The sequence below is a fragment of the Indicator indicator genome, chromosome 7 (genome assembly GCF_027791375.1).
Source record: "Indicator indicator isolate 239-I01 chromosome 7, UM_Iind_1.1, whole genome shotgun sequence".
NCBI classification, from domain to species: Eukaryota; Metazoa; Chordata; class Aves; order Piciformes; family Indicatoridae; genus Indicator; species Indicator indicator.
The window spans coordinates 24,858,944-24,884,661 of record NC_072016.1 but is presented as its reverse complement, the minus strand read 5'-3'; the positions used below and the strand labels follow the sequence as shown (position 1 = coordinate 24,884,661).

General features: G+C 35.7%; 1 protein-coding gene across 1 annotated transcript in view; it reads right to left on the bottom strand.

Moving 5' to 3' along the window:
• NRG3 (neuregulin 3) overlaps nt 1-25,718 on the bottom strand; it is a 364,488-nt gene that overhangs the window by 193,277 nt on the left and 145,493 nt on the right. Inside the window, exon 2 of the mRNA XM_054382363.1 lies at nt 21,710-21,839. Coding sequence (XP_054238338.1) covers nt 21,710-21,839 — 130 coding nt within the window. The remainder of the gene's footprint in view (nt 1-21,709; nt 21,840-25,718) is intronic.

The following is a 25,718-nucleotide window of genomic DNA, read 5'->3' as shown; positions in this document are numbered from 1 at the left end:
AGCAAACTAATCACAAAACAAAGGCATGTTGGGTAGTGATTTATCAGGTTAAACCAATAAATGCACCTGCCTGTCAAGAAGGCAACTCCACCTAGTTTTGTCCATTAGACAAAAGTCCACTGCATAATCAACTTCAATTGCAGGTATTAAGCCATCTTTACAAAGCGACCGGAGTTGGTGTGTTTGAGAGATAACAATACAAAATGAGCTATTTTATAAGAAAGTGTTATAGCATAAATGTATTTTAAGCACAAGAAGAAACCAAGGATGGATTCAAGGTACACGGAAGTCCTAGACTGTGGCAAGATATTCTTTATCTACAAATCCCAGGAGATCAAGACCTCCTATGGCAAGTGCAAGCTTCTACCATAAGGAAATCAAAGTCCCATAGCTACTGCCATCTAAAAATACCAAGATGGTCAAAAAGGCAAAGCCAAAATGACTGTTCCAAATGAATTTGGACCCTCTAGTCAAAAAAAGCCACAACAAAGTAAGTATAAATATTGTACAGTCAATAGACATTAAAAGTTTACGTCTGCAGTCCAATTCAGGACCAGATGACTGTTGAAAAATTCAGGTACGAGGAACCAAAATACTAAGATTTAATGTATAACATGGATACTTCTAACAGATATCACAGGAATATATATCTGGATTTAGACAGAACAGCAAATTCTTCAGAATTTGACATCTTCAAAATTTGGTTTTGAAATAAGTGATAGCCACATATTGCACTTATAGGCAGAATGTGTTCTTTTGCATATTAGTGTGTTCTACCAAGTGCTTGCACACCCCATAACTACTCCTAGAATCAAATGAGACTTTTGTTTTCAGTATATTCTTCCCAATGGCTTAGTGACTAATTCCAACAGAGATATCATCAAAGGGCTAGCATGCCATTTTTTTGGCTTTATGGATAACAAAAGCAAAATTCAGATAAAGACATGTATACACATCTACAGAATACGTCTTGGAATGTGTCATGGAATTGGTTTTGTCCCGAGGAAAGGTGATGCATGAAGTTTCTTCTGGTTACCTCCAGCTCTAGATACTATCACTACCATCGTATAGCCACCAAGCTGCATATAGCTTTATGTGAGACACAGACATAAAAAACATGTTTTCAGCTCGACTGAGACACTTTAAAAGTTATAGTTTAGAATAACTATAATTATTAGAAAACAGCATACTTCATTTCTGTTTTTCTAAAGTTGGAGAAAAAAACTATTTTGCCTAAAAAAGCTAATCCATATGAACATCTAAGAAGGTAAATAAAAAAATATTGCCAATTAGAAGTTAATGTCAGATGCTGACCACACTGCAAATGCAGTAACAACAGCAAACCAACTGACTGCATGCATGCGTTTAGCTTTAGACATGAATTCGTGTTTTCCAACTACTTAATTTTAAATTACTGTTACAATTAAGTAGCAGGATATCTGCTTATATGTCACCTGTAACATCACTAACTGAAAACAATAAAAAGCGAGAGGAGAGAGTGGTTTGAAAAGGAGCATTCTTGATACCAAATTCTGAATCAGGATTATAAATATGAAACAAATGTACACTGTGAGAAGGCAAACAACATGAACATGCTAAGATCTATTTACAAAGAACTCTTCTAATCAGCAATGGTTTATAAAATGCTGCAACAGTTTTCAAAATACATACAGAAAAATGATTGTCATGGTCACTCCTATGAGCTCCATTTTTATTGAATAAAAGAACAGAAAGAGATGTGACCAGACATGGATCATTCTCAAGCAACACAACAGGTCAAAGAAAATTCTTAGAGTCAGGCATTCTTTGGCAGAGGAGAAGATGGGATGAGGTAAATGACAAACTGAATAAACCTATTTAAGTATAGAATCAGATCAGTATGTTTGTCTCTTCTTAGATGTTATTGCCAAACCTTTAAACATATGAAAAATCTTTGTAACTTTGGGGTGCAAAGGATTTTGCAAAATTGGGCTAGCAGAATAAGACACAGAAGCAGAGAACTACTAGACATACAGCAAATTCAACTTCACAGGTTACTATAAATACTACTCCAAGTAGAAAATAGTTCTTGCATCTGTGAAAAATGTTATCTTTTTACACTGATGCATTTCTCTGAAGCATTCACCTTCTTGCACTAAAGACAGGATTAAAATATAATAAAGATGCACTCATATCTAACTACTTAGATGCACAGTAGAGCTAGGGGAGAGGACGTATTTTTCCTTCTTGCTCTGTCACTGGTAAAACAAAACATGCCATTGTGGCTACTCTGGAGGATTTGATACGACCACAATTTTAATCTAAAAAAAAAAACCAACAAAAACAAAATCCCCACAACTAAAACCCACCTTAGTTTTTATTAATTTTAAGTATCTATTTAACAGCATTTAACATGCATTTTTCTCTGTATGTATTTAATTTTTGCATTAAAAGGAAATGCTAAAAAAATGTTTATGCAAAATGTCTAAGACACCATGTAGCTGTATTCCGTTATTGCTTTTGAAAACCTCTCTTGGTTTTTCTTCAGGCATCTTTTCCATAAAAGACAACAGGGAAAACGTCTATTTCTCACACATCATGACTCCAATTCTTTGAATTCTGACTGAAAAGTAAGAAAACCTCACAGGGCTAAACGTTATGTACATTAGAATCATTCCTCAGTTTAAGTTTGGGTTTCACCTTGGAAGATGTTTGACATCAGCATGACCCAAAGGAAAGGCTTGGTATATTCACCACTAGCAAATTTCTTCCTCCAGCATTTGGCTGCTGTCCTTTTTTTTTTTTTTTTTTCCAGGCAAACACATTTTTCCTGAGTTATGTATTACATCAGTTTGTAAAGGATTAATCACAAAGGTTTGCTTGTCTTGAATTTCCCAGAGAACTTTCATCACTGACTTCTCCTACGCTAAAAATGGCAACAATAAAATATCAGTAATCAATAGCTCTATTTACTCAGATTCATTTTCTAGACTAGCTGACAAGCTGTGTAAACTGAAATACTAACTATTCTTCACAAGGAATACAGAGAGTCAAATAACTTACCTGTCTTAGAAATGATGAAGAAAAACATAGCTATATTGGTCTGCAACACAGAAACCGGTGAGTCTGACCACAGATACAAGACTCTCAAGGATGCCCTTCTCTGTTAAATCTAGCAGCAAAGTCATTCATATCAGTTGTGGGTGGCGTCACTTGGTGTTTTAATTCACCTTTATCAGATGGCAGCTGACATTTGCCTCCTTCTTTCTTGCAGCAAGATGGCCCTTATTACCTGACTGGACAGCAGTTAGTCAGATACCTCAGTGATTCATTTATTTGAGAAGAGCAGCAGATCTTGGAACAAGACTTTTTTTTTTTTTTTTTTTTTTTTTTTTCGGCCTGAGGTAGGAGAACATTCCCCTACCAGCTCTACTCTACTCAGAAATAATATATACAATTGTGAGGTATTTTACAAAAGATTTTTTTTTTTGCCATTGTGTTAACTATCACAAGTCACATATAGATCCTGTTTCTGTCATTAAATAACAAGGCCTCCAGCTACAACATAAAAACACTTGGTAATAACAACTTATCTTCACTTTTAAGTGTCTGGCTTTGTTCAAGACACTTTTGTTTTTCTTATTTTACTTTTCAACAGGACAGACTAATGCTAAAATAAGCCATCTTTCTGAATTACTTTTCATTCTTCTCCATCAGGATTCTCACTCTGTAAATTTATGTAGGTGAAACCTACATAGTAAAACCTACACGGTAAAACCTGGAAGAGTATACGCCACAGCAGCTGTGCAAGGAAGTTAATGAAAATACAATCCACAAAGCTAGTCAGATTTAGCCAAGATGTGGTGTGTCCTGCCCTGTGGGACACACCAATCAGAATCAACAGGCCAGGAATCCAGAAGCCTTTGTGAGGGAATGAGGGAAAAAACAACCGTAAGCCCATCACAACCATTCAGAAAAGCATGTTTCTGTTGGTTTAGCAGAATTTTTATGGAACATGAGGTGCACAAAAATAAACAGTTGGGTTCAGGAAATGAATATTTTGTGACAGAAGTTTGGTGACTCCTGATTCCAGAATAGCAGTTCATGTTAAAGCTCTAATATACGGAGCTAAACTCTCAGCTCCACTCCAAACACAGTAACAGCAAAACAATAATAAGAAAACCCTCAAGTATTTACTTATCAACTCTACTGAGAGCCACAATCAAACACATATCACTTTCACTAATGCAGTGATCAAAATGGTCAAAGTAACAGAGAAAAGGAAAATCCTAAAATTTTCCTTTCTCCAGTACCACCATCATTTTTTTTCAACATCTCTAAAATGGTTATAATGCTCCTCTTTTTGAGCCCACCTTGGCAAAGCTTTTCTCTATCACACTAAATCAATATCTCATTGATACATACCCTGCCAGACCAGCTGCATTGTTGTGTTCTCCTGCTGCTTGGCAATATGAACTGATTTAGTGCATGTAGCTGAGAGCTTTTGCAACATGCTGAATGATTTATAAACCAAATAGACCATTGTTCTAATAAGACAAAAAACTATACAGACCCTGGACAATGCAGCAACATGAAGTTCCAAACAGGGCACAGTTTTTTTGATTCAAGAGTCATGCGGACACAGAAGCAATTTAGCATGGAAGTATCACCACAGATTTATGGACAGCATTCCCTTGTGCATAATTTTCCTGAGCTCACAAAGCCTTTGATGGTGCTTGAATACAAAATACTCTATACTTAGGCAGTTAGTCTTACTTAATTGCTGCTGGCTTATTAATTCATCACATTCTAATTTTAGTTCCCCATGTTCTCTGCATAAGAATTCTCTTTCTCCATCTTTTCCTCCAGAGTTCTCGAAAATGATCATCATAGTCACTCTGCTGCACTAACCATGCCCCTCAGGCAGGAGTCATAATCTTTACTGGTAACACTGACCACCTTTTCCTATGAATTTGGCAAGAAAATGTTTGCAATTAACTTTTCACACTGGAGGGGACGGAGACTGTGAAAATCTGGTTTAGGATTTGTTTAGTAATTTCTTAACAATATTACAGAAACCCTCATTTTTAGCTCATCATGAGCTCTCTTGAGAACTTCAGTCACAGTAAGACATCTAGGGAGAAACCTGAAAATTCCTCCAGAAGGCAATTCACAAGCTATGCTCCAGGAGTTACCATATGTGCACCATTCTCCTCCAGACTTTTGAAACAGTGGTAGACAGAGCCAGAACCTCACTATTATCTGAATGGTCTTAGAAGCAATTTAAAGACACAAGAAAACTGAGAAGAGAGAGATGCACAAAGAAGGGCAGAAGTAAATGTGCAGCATGACTCAAGTGCAGTTCCTGCACCAAGTGCCATTCTGCCAGAGTGACTCCATCAACTCTAGCACCACAAATTTCACTTTAAATATTAAATTTATTATTGTAGCTTTTACTTCTCACAAAAATCAAAATAACAAGATAAAGGGTGGGATTAAAAAATAAAAGTTGTCACAGATCTTTGCATAGAATGAGGCCAAATTAATGTTGGCTGTCTGCAGGGATCCCTTTTTTGCAAGATGCTTAATAAGTAAGTAAATAAGTAAATAAATCAAGCAAGCAAGCATCACAGGATATGAAAGGGGTGGACAAAATACCTGTTGCAAAGAACTTATGCATTCACTAGAAAGACCAGGTGCTACTGTTTCCAAAGAAATATTCAGTACCAGATAGAATCACAGAATCATAGAATATTAGGGGTTTTAAGGGACCTCAAAAGATCATCTTGTCCTAGCCCCCTGCCAGAACAGGATCACCTAGAGTAGGTCACACAGGAAAGCGTCTGGGTGTATTTTGAACGTATCTCTGGGCAGCCTGTTCCAGTGTTCTGCCACCCTTACACTGAAAAAGGTTTTCCTTATGCTAACATAGAACCTCCTACACTCCAGCCTGCACCTGTTGCCCCTTGTCCTCCCACTGGACATCACTGAGAACAGCCTGGCTCCATCCTTCTGATCCTCACCCAGAAAGAAGCTACCATTCTTTCAGCCATTCCAGTTCACTAGTACTTTAGTTATAAGGGATTTGTCTGATCGGTTTGAAAATTATTTGGTTTCCATGATACTACTGAGATTTATTCAGTTATTGAAGTACTGTACTCCACGCAGAATGCTTCCTGTGGAAGGACTAAGCAAGTATACAATCTAAAAAAAGATACTGCACAGAGAATTCAATTGCCTCATAAAGAGATAGCGAGACAAGCTTTGAATTTAAACTTCAAGTCAGAAACAGGATTTTCAGACAGTTTTCAGCATAAATCAGAATGATGATAATTCTGTCACGTATATATAAACTTAGCTTTCATCAAAATACAGAGGCTTTCAATAGAGATCATGCTTCATTAAAAATAAAACACAATCCCACCTGGATTGGAGAAAACATCCAGTATGTCTCATAAATTATCTTGCAAAATGTTTGTTCTCTTTGTTCTAAGTAAACCATACCTTACACCCAGTCTGCTTTCTTGATATCAAATCTTTAACAGCAATGTAAATTTTCATATCATAGTTTAGACATCAGATTGTTTCTATTCAAACCGAAGAACAGAAACTATAGAACTGACTACAATAGCCAATACAAAAATACAATTCAGCCTTTTTCCCGATTTGTTTCAATTATCCACATTTAAGGACATTTTCATAAGGAAAATTTAAAATTGCTTAGCCTTCATGGTTTCACTGTATTTTGCTTCAAGAGCAAAAGACTGTTGACATGAAAGTTAGACACTGCGATTGGCTTGAAGTTTTCATGTAATGCTTTTGGTAATTCTAATTTGAATTTCTATGTCCTTTTAATCCTTTCTATATCCTTTTGCAAAAATATTTACCAAAAATGGCAAACATTTGTAAATTTTGTATTTCCTTGCAAATAATCACAGTGTTGCCATTTCCATTCAAAGCATGAAGGTTAATTAAAATTGTGCCATTTCAGCTTTTTGAAAAAAGAAATTTAGTGACTTATTGGGTACTCAAAGTTTACGATTTACTAGTTTAATTTTGCTCTTATTACTACGTTATTGCTGTTCCAGCACAGAGTCAAAACCCCTTGACAAGGACTACTGAAATCAGCTGAATATTGCAGAAAATTCGCACACCAGCTCCAGCCCTCCTAAACCATGCAGGCTCTGCACTTTCAGGGAGGGAAGTGCAGCATCTGCAGGTCCTTGCCAGGAGAATAATGGATATTAAGAAATACAGAGCCACAGGTATGCAGAAAGCAATACATATCAGCAATCTGATGAGGTCAGGATAAACGCTTTCAGATTTAACATCAGCAGAAAACAATAATTAAAAATGCAATAATCTGTGCAGAGACACTGCATTTTCTATTTGCATTTACTTCAGAGTTCAGATAGTGGTAAACACCATCTCAGTAAATCCAAATTTGTGTTCATGTTTGGTCATCTTTCTAAAAGAATGTGGTGATTTAATAACCAATTTATATTTAATATCCAGTGCTTCCTTTATGCCTTCAAACAAGAGTAAAATAAATAAGCATTTAGCAATATGTTCAAAATACAAAATTTAAAAACAACACTTCAAAGTTATTTTTTATACCTAGCAATCACTGCTGATAAAAAAAAAGAAGGTATAATTGAAATTATTTTTTGGTGACACTCTTTAGATATTTAAAATATATATGTTAAATAAAATATCATGGCTTTATTCAGAATTAAAGCTCTGCTTAAAGACTAAAGTTCTGCCGAGTCTTACACTACTTTTCAGCAGACATAGTAATGACCTGACACCATAAGGGTTTTCTGGGAAGTGTAAACATCCATAGGGTGTACATTGACCAGCTTGTAGGGTTGTTTTTTTTTCTAACTTGCTCAATTATAAATTTCTGGTACCCAATCTACCACAGCCTATTCAGAGATCACAAGCAGTATGCTAAGCTAGGCAACAGGAAATAGGATGTCAGGATACATGGGGATACTCAGGTTTGCTTCCTTCCATTGGGATCTGTTTCTGTGTTAATGGAGATTTAACACATATAGCAGAAAATTACACATATACTCCTTGGAAAACAACACTAAGATCCCAGCAAGTCATCTGCTGTAGCTAATATGACTTCAGAGGAAACAAAAACCCCTTACATGATACCTAGGAGTCACCACTACACATCTCTGTGCAAGAAGTTAGGAAAAGGTGGTACTTGGATTCTGCCTTTTGTCCTCTATCTGTCGTTACTGCATAGGTTTTTACATAGATGAAATGTTTTACAAGCTAACAGCACACAGAAGCAGCTGTCTTGCCTAGCAGGCAAAATGTAGGATTTGAAATTTAGAAGGTTTATAGTTCTAATACAAAAATACAGTCATCGGTATTACAGCTAACATTAAGTAACATTCACAACACAGTTACTTTTCCTTCTACAGAAAAACATAAAACACTGCTTCAAAAAGAAGAACTGGGCAGGGAGGGAGAGGAAAACAAAAAAACTCAAACAAAATCCCATACATAACATAGAAGATGAAATGGATTAAATAAGCTCAAATTTCCACTGAAGACAATTTCATTTCCGAAAATACAACTGATTACCAAAAGCATTTGAAGAAAATATTCTAGAGCATTTAATTGCTTGCAGTCATCTTTTACCCCATCTTAGAATTTTAGAGAATGCAAAGATTTTTTTTTTCTATTAATAAGCATTTTTATGCAGACTTTTGAGGTAAGACTAGGAAAGTTCAATTCCAGAAAAGCATATTGTGTGGAGGAAAACAATACATTTAAATAAGCTGTAAAAATAAGTTACAAAGAAAGCAGCAATGTTTCTGTGCTGAGCAGAATAGCAACAGGCTTTAACTTCTGCTAAAAAAGCATTGGATTGAACCTCCAAAAAATCCATCCAACGGAAAGACAAAAGATCACCCAAAAGTATTGCCTAGGAACATTATACAATCTCCAATCCAAGATGTCTTTCAGAGCAGATCAGACAAACATCTGTCAGAAGTTCACTGTCTTTGTGTGATCAGGAGTGACAGACATCCCCGGATCCTTTTTGAGTCCAGTTTTCTATAATCCTATTAGATATTTAGCAAAGATCACAGAACTCTCAAAAGAATTCTCATTAAATGCAAAAGGCGAAAATAAGCCAAAACAGACCTCACAAATGTACATTGTAACAACTGTTTTTTGTTGGTTTTATTCTTTGGGTACATGATGCATGTATTGTTTTTTCCTGTCTGTCATCAATTAGTTTTAGATGTTGAAGTGATTCCAATAATATAAGATTCTCCTTACTGAAACTGCAGATATAGCACTAAACAGACACATGCAAGAGAAATGTCTGTTACAATATCTACTGTCAAGATCTGTTCTCATACTGCTGATCTTCAAAATCCCTCTTCTGGTTCAATGCATGTGGACATTTGTAATATACTGTGGCACCAATGTGTATGATTTTCAAAAAATGTGTAATAAAAATAGGAGTATATATATTTGCACCCTGAAACAGTCCCATCCTACCTAAAGTGTTGCACAATCACAGGGGTTCAAAGGGACCTCAAAAGGTCATCTTGTCCTACACCCCTGATAAAGCAGGATCACCTAGGGCAGGTCACACAAGAACACTTCCAGCCAGGTTTTCAACGGCTCCAGTGAAGGAGACTTTACAACCTCTCTGGGCAGCCTGTTCCAGGGCTCTGTCACACAGTGAAAGAGTTTTTCTTCATGCTTACAAGGAACCCCCTATGCTCCAGCTTGCACCCACTGCCCCTTGTCCTACCATTGGGCATCACTCAGAACAGCCTGGCTCTGTCCTTCCATATATTTGTAAGCATGAATGAGGTCACGTCTTGGTCTCCTCCATGATAAAGAGACCCAAATCCTTCAGCTTTTCCTCATGAGGGAGATGTTCCACTCCATCATCTTTGTGGTTCCGCACTGGACTCTTTCAAGCACTTCCCTGCCCTTCTTGGACTGAGGGGCCCAGAACTGGACACAAGATTCCAGATGAGGCCTCACCAGAGCAGAGGGGAAGTAGAAACTTTCTCATCCTTAAAGACAATAACAGCCTTCTGGCCATGTTTGTATCATTTTCTCAGTGTAATTGCTACAGAGCTACACATCTAGGCAAATCAGAAATGTATTTTATACCATAAACTAATAGTTATCTCTGTTCTTGTTTCTTTTCCTCTTTTCTCTATGTTCCTCTGTGCAGGAATGTGGTCCTCTATGATTTATAAATTCAAAGAAACCAAAAGCCTTGAGGTTTTTCTTTTTTTAGTTGAAAGAGGACAAAACAACAAGCTTCTCCCTTTGAATTTCCCACAGGTCTGATTTTAAACTGAAGCGGAAAATAAAAAAAAAGAATCCAAAAGCAACTGAGAGGAGAAACCTGCAGAGAAACAGAAAAAAAGGCTAGATATTTAAAAATCATCTAAACAATTTCATCCTGCAAAAATGAGAACAAAATATATAGCATAACTAAAATTGTATCAAACCTCTGGAGCTTGCTTTTATTTTCTGCAATTTTAAGTAAAACATTTCTGAGATAAGATCACTCCAAGTTCCCACTCCCCTAAAATTACTACTACTCATTTTTTCCTTTCATGTTGGAAAACTTTAATACAAAATATTTGCTCTTCAAGCAGTTAAAGGTGACAGATGATCACTTTAAGCCTAATTATCCTAGCTATTGTTCTTCAAGTTACTTCTTTAGGTACAAAATTAAGAACACAAAGAGAAGAGGGAAGAATGAATGGCTGCTCATAACCAAATATGCAGAAATTACTTGTACTGAGATTGCCACTACTAAGTAGGATAGAGAAAGTAAGAAAGTAAGAAAGTGGAGAAAAGAAAGGTGTAGGCAGCTGTAATATTTATCAATTTGTGTAAACTCATTATCTAACTACAACACAATGGAAATGTCAGGTTTTACTCAATTCTAGTTTCCCCACTGAAATCAGACCTGCACATAACTATGTGTAAGATCAGTTATGAATGTTTAACTTCTAGAAGTGAGAAGAATCTTGAGTTTCGGAATACAACAACACAAATTTAGACATTATTCTGATAATTACATGGTGAGGTATAAAGAAACAAACACAAAATCATATATACAGTCATACCAGAGCCTGAACTAAACCTTCCTTACTCAATAGCCATAAAAGTACATTAAATAGCACATGTCAGAAGCTTGTTTTCTGCCATATTCTGTATTTTATAATGTGTCTGTTTTCCCAAGACACAAAGTCCTTCAAATAATTTCATACACTGAGTGTGCCTACCAAGGCAATGGAAATATATAAATTATATATTTAAAATGTATTAAAATATATACATTTATTATCCCATGAACAGCATTCTGCCCTAAACTGTACCAGACACTGTATTTGAAAGATAAGTAATTGAAAAGTCCTTGAATAAAGATGACCTTAATGCTTTTGTTCTCTAACATGGTTACACTATGGATTAAACTCCCTTGAATAATATCAAGATTTAAAAGAAAAAAATAAAGTGATTTTATCCTTATTTACTGGAATAGTAGCCCTGCATAAATGCTTATAAAACTGGGTGCCACATAGGAAAGAGCTGTAAGAGGTAGAAAAAGCAAGAAAGGGTGCTTAAAGAGTCCCCAATACTGATTTTTCTAACAAATTCTGAAGAAATTAATAGTTGTTTTTTAGTTTGCTTTTTAAAGTATGAAACATGTACTGCTTCCATGATTTGCAACTTGAGATGAGTCAAAGCAAGCAATGTTTAAAGGCAGTAATACATCCCTCTCTCTTTTCTTTTAACAAGACTGATGTCAGCCAAAAATGTTTTCCCCAATTGTTTATTTATGATAATCTCCCATGACGTCCACCATAATAATCCAGACTGAAAAAAAAGGCCAATAACAATTTTTACTTATTTAACATAATTTTCATATAGCTTTAGTCATTTATGGTAGAGGCTTCTAGTTCAGAAGTAGTGCTTCAGAAGTAATTCCAGAGATAACCTTTGATTTTTTAATTCCTCTGTCATATATATTTTATATTCTAACAATGCAATTATCAGGATATCATTGGCACTAAAATAACTATCTTAGGCAGCCTGGATATGAACTCAAATCTTCTTGCTTATTCAAGCAGAAACAAGTTATTACTCTAAGCTTCTCACAGTAGCCCTCAAGAGCAGAATTCCAGTAAAAACTGCAGTTTGCCAACCATACAACATGGCTCATAAGGCAAACATACAGCCCATCAGAAGTTTCATTACAACCTCTGGAGATATCTCTAAATTCACTTTATATAAATCTGCTTCTTATTAGATACTGTTGGCAAGTTGCTTAAAGAGTTCATCCCTGTCTGCACTGGACTAACTTAAGAAACTTGTTTCCATTTCAAACAATCCATTTACTCCTAAACACTACAGTAATAAGGGCAAGAACCAGAATATTTATTTGTTCAACATAATTCATGTATGACAGTTTACCTGTCTGTCTAATCTTATACACTTCACTTTTCATAACAGTACAGAAACCACATATTTTTATCTCACTTCTCTTCCTATTTGAGAATGGGAAGGGCTTTCTTCACATAGTGAGGGAGAGGAAATTGTTAGGTTTTTTTTCCCCTTTTCTTCTCACTTAAGTTGATCTAGAGTACCAGTGCATTAAAATTTTGGTAGTTAGCATTTTGGTATAGCTGGCATTCATTTATGTGTAAATGACTCAATTGTCCAGAGTTTATTTCTTCTCCTAGCAAGATTTTTTACAGCAGATCTTCTGGGAGAGTGTGTGCAGACAGGATTAGATTGGAAATGCTATTGCTTTCAGTGTACTTAAGACACTGGCAAGGATGAGAATTTAAATGAGAGATTTCAGATGTCTGCATTACACACTTCACAAATTTCTTCTTGCCTAAGGGAGTCAAGAACCACAATGAAAACCTTAACTCATTTCCCAGTTAATTTAAAAGCAGAGTTTGATGGTAGAACATTTGCATATGTTAGCTTCAAAACAGATGCAATCTATTCCATTCATATTTGCACACTTACTTTTGGGGGGTTTCTTTTCTACAAACACTTTATGTGTACTGCAAAACCTATACAATCATTTTTTCATTGGCAGGTTTTAGAAAACATGAATTCTTGTATGCTGATGACATAATCCTTTGTAGGGGAAGGACTTGGTCATGTTGTACTTTTCCAATTTTCAGAATATCTCTCTTTATCTTGAATGACTGGGTAATAGTTTTCTGTAGGTTGTAAATCTGTATTTTATGTAGATTGTACTTGAGTAATGTGTCCCAGTGGAGAGGTGCTATACAATCAAGATGCCTTGCTAACCTGTAATGACAAGACAGCTTCAGAAAGGTGTAGTCACCAGAAAAGGTGGTGATAAAAATTTAAGGTAAAATCTAAGCATTCCTGCTAGTCAGACATCAGAATAAATGCTAGCACAGCATTGCTTCCTAATCTCTCACTTAGGTACCAAATCAAGAAATCCAAGGAATATTAGCAGCTTTGAGAAAAAGCTATCTCAGCTGCTGAGCCATCATTTCTTACTTCTCTCTACTGAAATTCAAGGTTATAGCCCAACACTGGCTTCAACCAACTGAAAGGATCTTGCCAATGCAAAGGGAGCTGAATTGTGTCTCTTTCTCTTCCAGTCCTCCAGAAAGAGATGACAGTTTAGTTAAAGCTTCCAGCAATATTTTTGTTTCACTCACATTACTGATTGTTCTAAGAAATTATACTTCACTTACATTTGAGAAATGTGTACACATAGATAAATGAAAGAATTAACACTGTTTGATTTGACATCTATTATCTGTGAATTACAAATGTGTGGCTTAAAAAAAAAAAAAAAGAAAGAGGTAGGCAGGGGACATGCTAAGCCTGTAACTATGGTTTCCCATAATATGCTAACTGAAAACAGATTTACATTAGCCTTTTAGTATTCTGAGAAAGAGAAATTAATTCCACTGTTTTTCAGTCCTCTCTGCTGACATCAGTTTAAAATGTACTCCTTCTCCTAAGTTTCAACATTAACTTCGTATGCATAGCTGCATAATTCCTTCTTTATTTCTTTTTCTTCCTCACACTCAAGAATATCAATTTGAATAAGCACTTCAAAGAAGATGAAATGGGACTATGAATGTTGCTTTATTTTTAAGGATATTTGCTTAAATCAATCACAGGTGCATTAAGTTAAATTAGTGTGCAATTTAAATATCTGGGCATGTATTTTATATGTACAGTATTATGGCTTTTACATTATTGCTCTGACTGGAGAAGTGCATTGTCATAATCTGAATCAACTTTTTATATTTCACAACTTCAAAAGACAGAAAGGGAACCAAGAAATTATACTCTTTAATAATTTACATTTTCTAAGATAAGAAAATCTGACCTGGTAAAAGTACTCAGCAGAAACCAAATAAAACCTGAAATACTATGAATAAAGCATCTAGCTAGAATCTTAAAACTGTCACTCAATATAAAGATTTATTTTATTCTGTATTTCTTTTTTACCATGAAATTAATTTATTCTCCCCCAAATAATAAGACTAATACAAACTTTTTTCCCAGAAAAAGTTTAAGAGAGGATAAATGGATGGTAGATGTTTTGCCAGTAATTTCTCTGGTGCGTAGAGCTGTTTGAAGGAATAATATTCTGCAAACAGCAGCAATAGCAATAAACAGCAATTTATTGCAGTCCTCTAAAACTAAAGCATGTGCTGAAGGGTGAATTTTTGTAAAACACATCAATGGAAATGACTGTCATGACTTTTGAAATACAGACTGTTACATTGCTGCATTAAAACATTCGGTTTTGCAGATATCTGAAAGTAACTGAACTTTGAAAGACTTTTTTAATTTGCATATATATATATATTTCAAGCTGTAAGTATTTTCTACCACAAACTTTACAGAAGATTGAAGAAGGTATCAATGTGAAAATCTGTAAATGAAAATCACTGCAAAATAGAATGTTGAGACTGTGAAAATTAATCAATAATTAAACTACTTTGACAAGGTACTTTCTCAAGAGTTTCTATCTTCTGAATGTTGAACTATGAAACCATGAATCAGGTGCTACTGAATAAAGCTGTGCATAATCAGGTATCACATATGTTCTTGCACTATTTCACCAGGAGAGGTGAAATATTATTTGTTATTTATTGAATTCTTATACTATTATATCAGACTTGAAATGTTTTATTTTTAAAGGACTGTTATAAAAGATTAGGGATAACTGAGAAAATAGTGGGTTTATGCGGGTGAAGTATTTAGACAAAATAATTCAGTTTTGATTCCAATTAACTGATTCTAATTAAATAAGCTCAAATGTTATATGTTGATCATAGAAAACTTCAAAGTAAGTGGTAAAAACCATGTAAGATTGAGTAATACCAAAGAAGTTCTGATGCCTATGTAGCAAGTCCAAGTCCTACAAGCGTCTTGGGCTGTACACCATTTCATTTTGAGGTTTAGAAAACATTTCACAGTTCATATCTAAAAAGATTTACAAGGATAAAACAAGTACATGATAGCAAAGCCATGCAACTTGTTGTACTTTCAAGTGGTGGGAGCTTGAAACAGAACACACAGAGAAGTTGCTCAGGTTTTGAAGGCGTTTTTGTCTGAAGGAAAACAAATATCTAAAACTATACAAGAGAACCTTGAGGTTTTCCAATTAAAAAAAAAGGGGGGGGGGGAAGGGGAATAATAAAATTGCAGATTTGTTATTAATATTACTTGCAGAAACAAAGGGTTTTACTTACATGTTCTTTATTAGCATTGTCTTGAGTACACAAATATAGCCAAGCTTGATTCTACTCTTGGGATGCCCAGTCCACGTGACAGACCTCTGGGCCAGAGTTTCTGCTTTCTGACTTACTACAGGCCAGAATTTTTAAAACTATCACAATCACAATGCTTTAGGCATAGAGGCTGTTCCATTTGAGCTCACAGAAACAACTGCACTACTGAAAGCAAAGAGTTGTGAGAGTACTGCTCAATAAGCAGGTGATATAACATCATGTGGTATCTATATCAAACTATAGTTGTTTTTCACAGAACGTTAAGATTTGGAAGTGATCTCCAGAGATCAAATGTGGCATTTCAAATTCACCTCAGTTTTCCTAAAGTAAACATGAAAGTAAAAATGGCAGCATTTCCAGCTAATGATGCATGCAATTATGCAAATATAATCTAGGTATGTGCTACAGCTACGCTCCTAAGTCAATAATTTTCACAAGAGGAGGTCTGTTGATTGCTTTTGACATGGAAAGTATCCTGAATTTTAAGAACAGCTTTCACAGAATCACACAATCACAGTATGTTAGGGGTTGGAAGGGACCTTCAGAGATCAAGTCCAAACCCCCTGCCAAAGCAGGATCACCTAGGGCAGGTCTCACAAAAACACATCCAGGCAGGTTTTAAAAGTCTCCAGACAAGGAAACTCCACAACATCTCTGGGCAGCCTGTTTCAATGCTCCGTCACCCACATCATAAAGAAGTATCTCTTCCTGTTGAGATGGAACCTCCCATGTTCTAGCTTGTACCAATTTGTTCCTTGTCCTATCACTGAAAAGAGACTGGCACCTTCGTCTTGACACCCACCCCTCAGATATTTATACAATGTTGATAAGATCCCCTCTCAGCCTTCTCTTCTCAAGACTTTATAAACAGCCCCAGGTCTCTCAGTCTTTCTTCGTAGGAGAGAGAGCTTTATGTTACATTGTGAGCTTAACACAATGGATTATTTTTTATGAAACTAACCTTGCAATATTTGTGGCATCAATGAAATGTTTTATTTATTCAGTGCTATTCAATAGTGAATAATATTTGGAGTTGCTTTATTTATACGTTGGAAGTTCTCTGGAAAAGTGTCACTAATACATGATGAGGTGAACTCACAAAACGGAGTAGCTGGTATTTTAAAACATCTAGGTCAGACTGCAGAAGTCTAGATAACAAGCCACATAACTAGAACAGGTAAATTACATTTTTAGATTTACAACTTATGGTTAAGTACACATAGCATATGCCATGCTCAGAGCTGTTCCAAAGTCCAATCTGTTTGATCCCTTTCTTCTGCTTTTCCTGACAGCAAGGGCTATGTCTGAATTACAGTTACTACTACTTCAAAGATTCACAATAAAACATGACAGCACAAAAACATTTTTGCAAACTGGGTTTTCATTAAAAGAGAATTCAATCCTTCTGGTCTCATGATAGATTTATAACGAAGATGACCAAATATGGTACCATTTTTTAATTCAAAGTGTAAAGATGGAAAATCTTATACATAAAAATGACCAAGATAACCATGCTCAAAATTCATCAGAACAAGACATGTGCCTCGGAAGAAGACTGTCCTATAAAATCTGAAAAATCTGGGACAGTAACTACAGCAGTAATCTTCAGATGCATATACACAACCTGCTGTGATGTGGTTATTTGGGAATGATGTTTTGTTCACCGTGAATTTGTGTCTGTTCTTTCTTTTGTTAGAAAACATATGAAGGTTTTATATTGTTTGCTTTATCAAGGAGCAATGAAGGACAGGAACAAAGGACGAAAGGAATGTTACATAGAACATACTCAAATCTATAAACAGTCCATTAGAGCTTACTACCAATATTAATATTTATAGTGAGTACACAATATTCTTAATGGCTTCTTTGAGAAGAGAAATTTAACAGTGCAATCCTTTTCTCCCCTCAAAATCTTTACCCACTCATTTATCCAGTGTTTTCCAGTCCTAAATGGGTAATCAGAAGAAAATTAAGGGATTAAATTTTTTTTTTAAAGGTAGAAAAATTCACACCAAAAAAACCTCACACAACCCCTAAAACTCAGAGTGACTTGAAATGGAGTCTTAGAAATAAAATTGTACAGGCAAAACCTGACCTCCTGCTTTTTAAATCCTGCATTATGTAATACCCAGTTAAATGCTGATGTGTCATTGTCTGTGTACTTGATTTGTTTTGTGTAAATAACTAATAAAAGCTGCCTCATCATTCATCTTAAATTCTCAAGAAGGAAAAAAATTAAGCATATGGAGAAGCTAAATATGAAGTTTCCCTACTGCTGACCTACCCTACCCTTAAAACAAGCTTCTGTTAAACCATTCACAAAAATAAATACTGAAGTCGCACCTTCAAAATAGCACAAACAACATGCAGGGTATCTTGTTTGTTACCTAACCATGCAGTAGAACTCAGTTTACAACCCCAGGCAAATTTTCGCCAAGAGACAGTGAGTAAATTTAGAAGTTCAGACAAAAATGGAATTACAGAACTTGCAACTATTACTATTCCTATTTTTTCCCTCCAGTTGTCAACTGGAGCTAAAAAAAAAAAAAAATCCCATGACTTCAGGACACATCCTGAAGAAGATGAATACAATGGGCTGCTCAGATCCCCTCATCTACTGTACTCCTGGTGGTCTCCTACAACATGGTCTCCCTGTTGCACTTCACCAAGGGTGCATGCTAGTCCCACTCTCCACAATCTCAGGTTCAAACTAGACAAGGCAAAAAATGTTACAGAGCCAATGCTCTCCAACATCCAGCTAGTGTTTGATGTGTGCTCATCTTCCGTTATAGAACAATGGCGTGATGAATTTGTCAACTCAGAAATATGCTTAAACTGTCAATTGAGATTGTATGTATTGACAGTGTAGTTCACAAGGATACAGAAGAGGCCCAGGTTATAACTCAAATATTCATTAATTGCCTTTTTTTTCTTTAACAATCAATAGCATATTTGTCCTTTAACATGTACACACGACAAGGAGTGCACAACTGCCTATGCATATCATCTACTAAAACTCTTTAAATCTGACAAAGTGGGACAAAAGTTTTTTGCTACATCAAGGTCTTCTATCTGCAGCTGTTCCGTGTGGCAAATTCCCATTTCAGTAAATTGGTGCTCTGTTCCCAGAACAGATGCAAAATCAAACTCCCAATGAGAATACACAATGCAGCTTGATTCTAAGAACAAAGTATAATTTTACTCTCTAAGTCCTCATAATTCTGCATTCAAATGATTCTTTTAATTGCAATGGGAATTCCATAAGCCTTTCATTCTCAAGAAAATTTACTTTATCCCTAGTCAGAGAACAAATACACTACATTGACATTGTATCTTTTAGTATGTGTATATTCTAGCTGCTATTTCAGATCATGGTTCTAGGCTACAGACAGGAAAACAACAGCATCCCACTCCCTAAAGCACTGGCCTTGACAAAGAGATATAAAGTCTGATACCAAGGTACAGAATCTGAAGGTCAGAGTAAAAGGCTTCTCTTCATTAATGGCATACATGTTAGTATCATAAAAGTAATTCTGAACAGGCTGCTGCTTGAAGTGCTGAAGGTCCTTACAGAATTAAACAAAGCATTATAACTAGCTTAATCACCTTTTAAATTTTAAAAATGTGTCTTCTCTTGCTACCCGAATTTTTATTGCCTTATATATGCCTTTTTGTGTTGCACACTTCAAAGTACCCACTGAAATAAGCAGATGTTTAATTCCCAGACAATGCCTGGGACTTGTATAAGCAATGCAAATCTGTTACACACAGGAGCTAACAGATTCACAAATGATACCCATATTTCCCTATGGAAGAATAAGGCAAGAGAAGGTGATGAAAAAATGTCACTCTGCTGGAAAGCATGAAGCCACAATACTCTGGCTTCTTCAGTTAAGGAGAAAAGCTTGGATGGAAAAGCTTCTAGCCATTAGTCATAATGTGGCATTAAAATCACAGCAAATAATGAAGAATTTGTAAAAAGCAGACACGAGGAAAGATTATTAAAGTCAAACACAACCAAACAACAAAAAAAGACATCTCTTATGAAATACATTCCTGCAGATAGTTAAAAGTTTAACCCATACAGTTTACTAAAATGGTCTGCTCAAAGAAAAAAGCTAATAAATTTACCAGCCTAATTAAAAAATTTCATATATATTTATTTCTCCCTGCTATTAACTTGTATCAGTTTGAATATTCTGACAACAAAAAAATGTTTAAATATTTGAGTGACATAACTGTTAATAGCTGAAAATCACACACTTGCTTTGAGGGAAAAAAAATACACAATAACAAAAAACCCTGTGAAATTTTGTGAGGGAAGTTGAAAAATTCATCTTTTTTCCATGACATTTACTTTAATAAACATGCCCTAAGAAAACCTAAAGAGGGGAACTGATTTGTCACTGAAGAATATACAACTGAATAAGAAAAATTTACCAGCAAAGTATTAATATAAAAAAATCTTAGGAATATTTATATCATGAGACACAGACTTTCAGCAATCTTTAAGTCCATAAATTTCCACTTTGGATTTGGATACAATTTGTTTACTTTTTCTCCACATTTCAGTAGAATTCAGCAGCTTAAGTCCCAAATCATTCAATAAAGCTTCTGAGTATCTTAGCTGGTTTTTATTTCTTATATTAGAGATACCTATATTTACAGAACCACAGAATTAACCAGGTTGGGAGAGACCTTCAAGATCATCAAGTCCAACCTATCACCCAATACCATCTAAGCAGCTAAACCATGACACTAAGTTCCTCATCCAGTCTTGTTTTAAACACGGTGACTCCACCACTTCCTTGGGCAGCCCATTTCAATGGCTAATCACTCCTTCTGTGAAGAATTTCTTCCTAACATCCAGCCTAAACCTCTCCTGGTGCAGCTTGAGACTGTGTCCTCTGTCACGGGCTGCCTGGGAGAAGAGACCAACCCCATCTGGCTACAGCCTCCCTTCAGGCAGACAGCAGTAAGGTCTCCCCTGAGCCTCCTTCTTTCCAGGCTAAACACCCCCAGCTCCCTTAGCCTCTCCTCATAGAGCTTGTGCTCCCGACCCCTTGCCAGCGTTGTTGCCCTTCTCTGGACATGTTAGATGGTTAGTTTAGAATTTGAGCATAAAAGCATCGTAGATACACCGTCTGTATGCCTGATACAGTATCCCAGGAGTAAATTAAAATATTACAAGTACAGGTTTTTATTTTGGCCCACTTCTATGTAAAAGATTGTTTGAATAGTTAAGAGCTTCTTATATTCTCAGCTTTAGGAAGATGTTAGAGTATTCCTTTTACATACCAATCCCTTTTACAGGCATCTAGAACATTCAAATGTGGTGATCTGGTTTTCCCCTCTAGTATTCTTTTAAATATATTCAAGATGGGCACAGGCATTTTCAGAAATTTAAGAGTATAAAATTGTACAACAGCTATACAGAACATTCAGATGGCTATGACAGTCCATTTTATCTTTCAGTATTTAAAACTTAACAATTCTTAATTCTTAAAACTCCTAAGAGAACACCTCTTCCTCTCTCTCAATTAACAGCGCGTACAGCTACAGTCAAACCTCCACTTTACGTAGCCACAATAAAGGAACTCTCCTACTATGTAAAGGAATGTAAGATTTTGATATATATATCAAAAAAACCAAAAAAACCCCAACCCAACACAAAAAAAACCCACCCCCCCACCAAATATTAATCCTTACTTGTTTATCTATAAAAACAATCAAAATGTTGCTTTTTTTTATTTCCATATTTCTATCTATAAATATTAGAGTAGTTAAACATCAGCTGCAAAGGATCAAACAAATTCCATTGCTTTACAACATTGTAAGTCTGAATTTGCATCTTTTCTAATGCTGCCTTGCCTTGCCAGACAGCTTTTTTGCCAACTTCTTTGCAAATAACTTACCGGCAGTGTTTATGTGATCCTGTTAAGGTTTCAATCACAAAGCATTCCCCTTCATTGAGACAATATGCAAGATCCTTGTCTTTGCATGGCTTAAAGTGCTCAGATCGCTCAGTGGAATACGTTGTAGTATCTATGGAGAAAGCAAAGAAAGGAAAAAAAATGCTGTAAGGCTAAATATTGAATGTTCCTAGAGTATATAGTAAATACATTTGAACAAGTTGGTCTCAATTGACAGAAAAATTAACAGAAAACTAAAGCACAGGGTAAACTTTGATGTGACTGAAATATTATTTGCAATTACACTTTTTAAAAAGATTTGTAAAAGGAATCTTGTATCTGCAAATAGTAGCAAAAGAAAAAATTGAATTAGACTGCAGCAGACTTCAGTATAATTTCAACCCCTTCCAATTTCCAAAGTAACCCTTCTAAAATGTAAGAACACCTGTTTTATACTCTTTAAGCAGAACAATCTTTTCATAGAAATACAGTGAAACATGGTTTTAAATACACAACTTCTTCCATTAAAAATGTGTAAAAGTAGTTAACAGTTTAACAACCCAAACCAAAGCAAAGAAAGAAATTCAACACACAAAACAAAACCCACAGCAAAAGAAAAAAACGGAGCCAAAAAACCTAAGGACAATGTTAATTTGATTCACCAGTCAAAAAATCAACCCAGAACTTAAACACAAGCTATGCACCAGTGATGGTATCATTTCAGGTACATCAACTGTAGGTTTCTATAGGTCCTTATGAACACCCTCACAACTCAGTTCAAAAAAATTGATTAGAATTTGGACTCTTTGCCACAACTTTAGAATATGTAGCTAGATAATGAGATTTGGAGTGGGCTGACCGTATGTCAGGGTGAGCTATCATTCCTGTCTTCTAATATAGAACTTTACCCTTTAAAACCCCATTGGATTAATCAACAATAAAGTGATTTTTTCAGAGGAAGATTTCTGAATGACAGATATTTTAATTTTCTTCACCAAGACAAGTGTGATCATCAATGCAAACAATGATTTCCACTCAGCCATGGTTAAATCTTCATATACAGTCTTAACTCCCAGAGTTCAAATTCCTATGCACTTAATGGGGAACAAGGACCAGGAACTAATATATATAAAAATTACAAGAGAACATTTCATTATATACTATGCAAACTATCTCAAAATATTTTGCCTTCTGATGACAGAGGAATGAAGCTGTGCTCAATGCCCACGGAACTTTGTAAACTCAAAATAACATAAATACGTTAACTTGTTTTTTGCTCATAACTCAATACAAATTAAGTATCTGCCAAGCCAAAGTTGAAAACCAAACCTGTAGTACAATTCTGCAAGAAAACTCAGATAATTCCAAAAATCTTTCAATATAACTTTTCCATTCTTAGTGTATCATTAAAATAGTGCTATATGTTTTCATCCAGAATAAGTAAAGGAAGGTGAATAAAATACATTGGAAAATAATGAGAAAACCTCACCCTTATTTTGTATACAAAACTTTTTTCCCTCCCTAGAAAGAAAACATTGTAATAAAAAGTATAGAGAAACAAAAAAAATAAATCCTGGGAATAAAGACTCCCATCAAACATTTTTGCAGCTTGGTTCTGCCATTTTCCTCAACAGCAGCACTTACAAAAAAGTGCAGGCCACATAAAAACTACTATGTTTTCAATGACTGCAAACAAACCCTAAAGTGAAATGCATCAAGTTGAATTTCTGAAACAATTCAAGATTATTTTTAATTGTAAACAGTGTCTAGTACATGACTTGATATTTCAAGACTGATCAGGCTTTATGTAACAAAAATATCTTCTGGTAGGGGGAAAAAAAAAAAAAAAAAAGTCCAGCTACCTTTTAAGGTGGATTTTAGACAGAAGCACTTAAACAACCACTTAAAATTTGCCTAGATAAATATATATATATTTATATATATATATACACACACACACCCCAGTAATCAGATATATTCCTATTCCTTTTAAATAGGGAAAACTTTAGATATTATTACTTGAAAACATTTGTGATAATTACAAATGGTAGCTAAAAATGCTTGATGAACAGCAATTCAACTCAATACATCTTTAGAATGCAAAACAGCCTGCTCTGAAGAAACAACCTCTGAAAATATCTCTGTGAAGGTAGTAGGATTACATAGACCTAATCTGAGATGTCCCCAAATGACAAGAGCGAAATAAGGACTTGGGGTGCAGGTAGATGAGAAGTTGGACATGAGCAGGCAGTGTGTGTTTGCAGCCCAGAAGGCAAATCCCATGCTCGGCTGCATCAAAAGAAGCGTGTCCAGCAGATCCAGAGAGGTGATTCTGCCGCTTTACTCTGCTCTGGTGAGGCCTCACCTAGACTACTGTGTCCAGCTCTAGAACGCTCAGCACAGGAAGAACATGGACCTGATGAAGCAGGTCCAGAGAAAGGACATGAAAATGATCAGGAGGCTGGAACACTTCTCCTACAAGGACAGGCTGAGAGAGCTGGGCTTGTTCAGCCTGGAAAAGAGAAGGCTCTGGGGAGACCTAGTAGCGGCCTTCCAGTTCCTAAGGGGACCTACCAGAAGGCTTCAGAAAGACTATTTACAAAGGTCTGTAGTGATAGGATGAGGGACAAAGGTTTGAAATTAGAGAAGAATAGATTTAGATTGGATGTTAGGAACAAGTTCTTTACCATGAGGGTGCTGGAACACTGGCACAGGTTGCCCAGGGAGGTAGTTGAGGCCCCTTCCTTGGAAATATTCAAGGTCAGGCTCAACAAGGCTCTGAGCAACCTGATCTAGTGGAGGATGTCCCTGCTGACTGCAGGGGGGTTGCACTAGATGACCTTTGGAGGTCCCCTCCAATACAAACTATTCCATGATTCTACGAGGTATCACAAAGTGTGTTTCTGAGATAGCGATGTAGTGAATCTAAAGGTATATTGTCTGAAGTGCAGGATACTCCTACCGTAACTAACTCAAAAATACCTTGTTAAGGTCAAGATTTTAAACTTTTAGCTCAAAAATACTTTTTGTAGGTTTTGTTCTATTTTAATCACTTCACTTTTCAAAATTGTTTATGATTGAATCAAGTTCATAGTAGAACCTTTTGCCCTTTTAGTAGTGTCAGAGCAGAGTTAAGACTGAGCGTGTAGCATTTTATACTGGCAGTACAGCACAATCTGAGTACTAATGAAAATTACACAAGTGACTGGACTGCTGATATAAATTGTTAACAAACTATGGTCAGCCATTGCAGCAAGGCAGCCTTCCAGAACTGGAGTTTCTGACACTTCTAGAGGAGTATCGTGATGCTCTGCCCACACAGAGTGTGCAAGGGCTGAAGCCACCATGCTCCCCTCAAAGCCCCATTTGTTTTGTTTATAAACAGGCATAAATTGTGATACATTTTCCCCACTTAGTCATGATTTCAAGCTTCACTTTCTTCACTGTTCTGTGTTCTGTCTCTGGTCTTTCAATTTAAGAACAACTGTACTAACAGCAATGCCACCAGCTTCTTATGACAGCCTCTTTATATTGAAAAGTCCCCAGTAATTTATAACTTTTTGGTTTTTTGACTAATAGTCTCATCCAAAATCATTTTTAAGTTACAGCCTTTTCTGTCTTGGAAATATTTGTGCAAGTCTAAGCAGGTTGATGCACATGGAAATATCTGTGTACAGCTGATCTCCAGTCTACAAAGATCAGATCTCTTAGCTATAAAGGTCATCCACTAACATTCAAAAGCTGTGTTACCAATTGATATTCTAGATATTCCTAGAGCTGTTTGGTATTTTCTGCTGGACATACACACAGGACATGTGAGTTTTGTGAAAGGTTACAATCCTGCTATTATTTCTCATTGCACTCACGATGAAACAAACTCTGTTACAGCTTCATTAAATATTGAAAAAACAAAATCTAGAAAGTTATTCTGAACGCAACTACAAAGGAACAAACCAACATAAAACACTGTAGAGACTATATAGCTTTCTTGATTCTTTTTCTAATAAATAAT